This window comes from Neoarius graeffei, chromosome 17 (genome assembly GCF_027579695.1).
Source record: "Neoarius graeffei isolate fNeoGra1 chromosome 17, fNeoGra1.pri, whole genome shotgun sequence".
NCBI classification, from domain to species: domain Eukaryota; kingdom Metazoa; phylum Chordata; class Actinopteri; order Siluriformes; family Ariidae; genus Neoarius; species Neoarius graeffei.
The window spans coordinates 11,594,160-11,595,864 of record NC_083585.1 but is presented as its reverse complement, the minus strand read 5'-3'; the positions used below and the strand labels follow the sequence as shown (position 1 = coordinate 11,595,864).

The 1,705-nt window shown below is 33.4% G+C and overlaps 1 protein-coding gene across 1 annotated transcript; it reads right to left on the bottom strand.

The window, feature by feature from the left end:
* Positions 1-289: 289 nt before the first annotated feature.
* On the bottom strand, positions 290-1,252 carry LOC132901100 (odorant receptor 131-2). Its single transcript, XM_060943463.1, has one exon. It carries the CDS (start codon positions 1,250-1,252, stop codon positions 290-292), a length of 963 nt encoding a protein of 320 aa, XP_060799446.1.
* Positions 1,253-1,705: the final 453 nt, after the last annotated feature.

The following is a 1,705-nucleotide window of genomic DNA, read 5'->3' as shown; positions in this document are numbered from 1 at the left end:
ATTTTGTCTGCCTCACCTCAAAAAGTTGTTCCATATTTTGAGCTAAAAAACAATTTTACTCAATTGACTTGATTATAAAGATGCATCTAAATAGTTTAATTGTATATACATATGTATATTTCGTTTTAACCACTTGAAGCCCTTGAAATCTCCTTTAATCTATAATATAAACTAACTTTCTGTCTGTAAAACTAGATGATTATATATTTATAAAGTAAATTACGATATAGATATGTAACAAAATCCCTTTACTCAATATTTAGTAACTTCTCTTTTATTTATTATTCTATTATTGCTTTGTATTTGGGACTCTGCTTTCAGATGAAATATGATTTTGTCTACATCTGATGTAGTACACTAGGGTAGCATAAAATTTTTCATCTCTTAGGCCATAAATAAGTGGACTAACTGCCCTAGCAATGAGATTGAACATTATGAAATTGAAAAAGCGGACTGACAAATATAACTGAATATCTTGCTCCAAGATTACTGCTTCAATATAGGGACAAAAAATTTCAATTGTACACAATGTAAGCTGAAGCATATGCAAAGAAATGGTGCGCAGACCTTTGCTTGCTGATTTCTTGTCAATAGAGGCTGCTCGGGCAGAGATCACAATCATAACATAGCAAAATAACTCAACAAATAAAACTATTATAAAACTAATAACATATATAACACTCCTCAATAAGCGGTGCCATTTTTCTGGCATCATAATTTCATAATGACAGAAGGAAAACTGAGACAGATATTCTTTCGAGGCAGTTGTGACAAGGATGAACAAATCCACAAATGACTGTATGGAGCTTAAGATCCAAATGATAAAAATAGCTATAATGGTTCTGCTGTCAGTTGAGATAGCACTATGTCTCAGTGGCATGCAAATGGCCACATAACATTCCACACACATTGCAGTGATAGTTAATGGTGTGCATGTTGTAAGTGTCTCCATGAGCATGCAAATTGGAATACAGAATGCCATGGGCATCAATACATAGTTGTATGTGAGAATGATGACAAAATCTATCAGCATAAGAAAAATCAATTCCACAAATAAGGTATGGGCAAACAGAAGATAGCGTGTTTCAGTTCTAAAGGCTTGCTTTCTGGAAAAGGTGATAAGCATCAGGATGTTGATATAGATCAATGGCCACACAAAGATCTGGGTTATGGCCATTGATACATTCAATCTTATTGACGCTGACTGGACCAGTTGCAAATGATGACTGCTGTTACACTCCTTTGTACACATATCTAGGCAAAAACATATGCCAATGTAATTACAACTGTGACATAAAAATTATACAAATAATAAAGTTGTACAAACAAAAATGCAAATAATTATTTAAATAGCAGCACTAGGATGTAGAACTAAGAAAACTCCTAAATCATATATTTTGTTGAAATACAACAGATGGTAAAATAAATATCTACCAATGCTTGTGGTAAAATGCTAATCCAGGACATTTCAAAATGCATTACCTGCAGTTCTAATGGAGTTTTCCGGAGTAATAGAGTCTGGAAGAAAACATATATGTTTAACCAGACTCATTTTAATATCCAATTACTGATATCATCAACATGCAAGATTAGGCAATTAGAAGGTGGGGACAGGCAACTGTAGGGCTTGAAGCCAATGTGATATATTTGCATACGATTAAAAAAAAGTGTTATGAGCGCTCTGAACAGATAAACAGGATGAGGT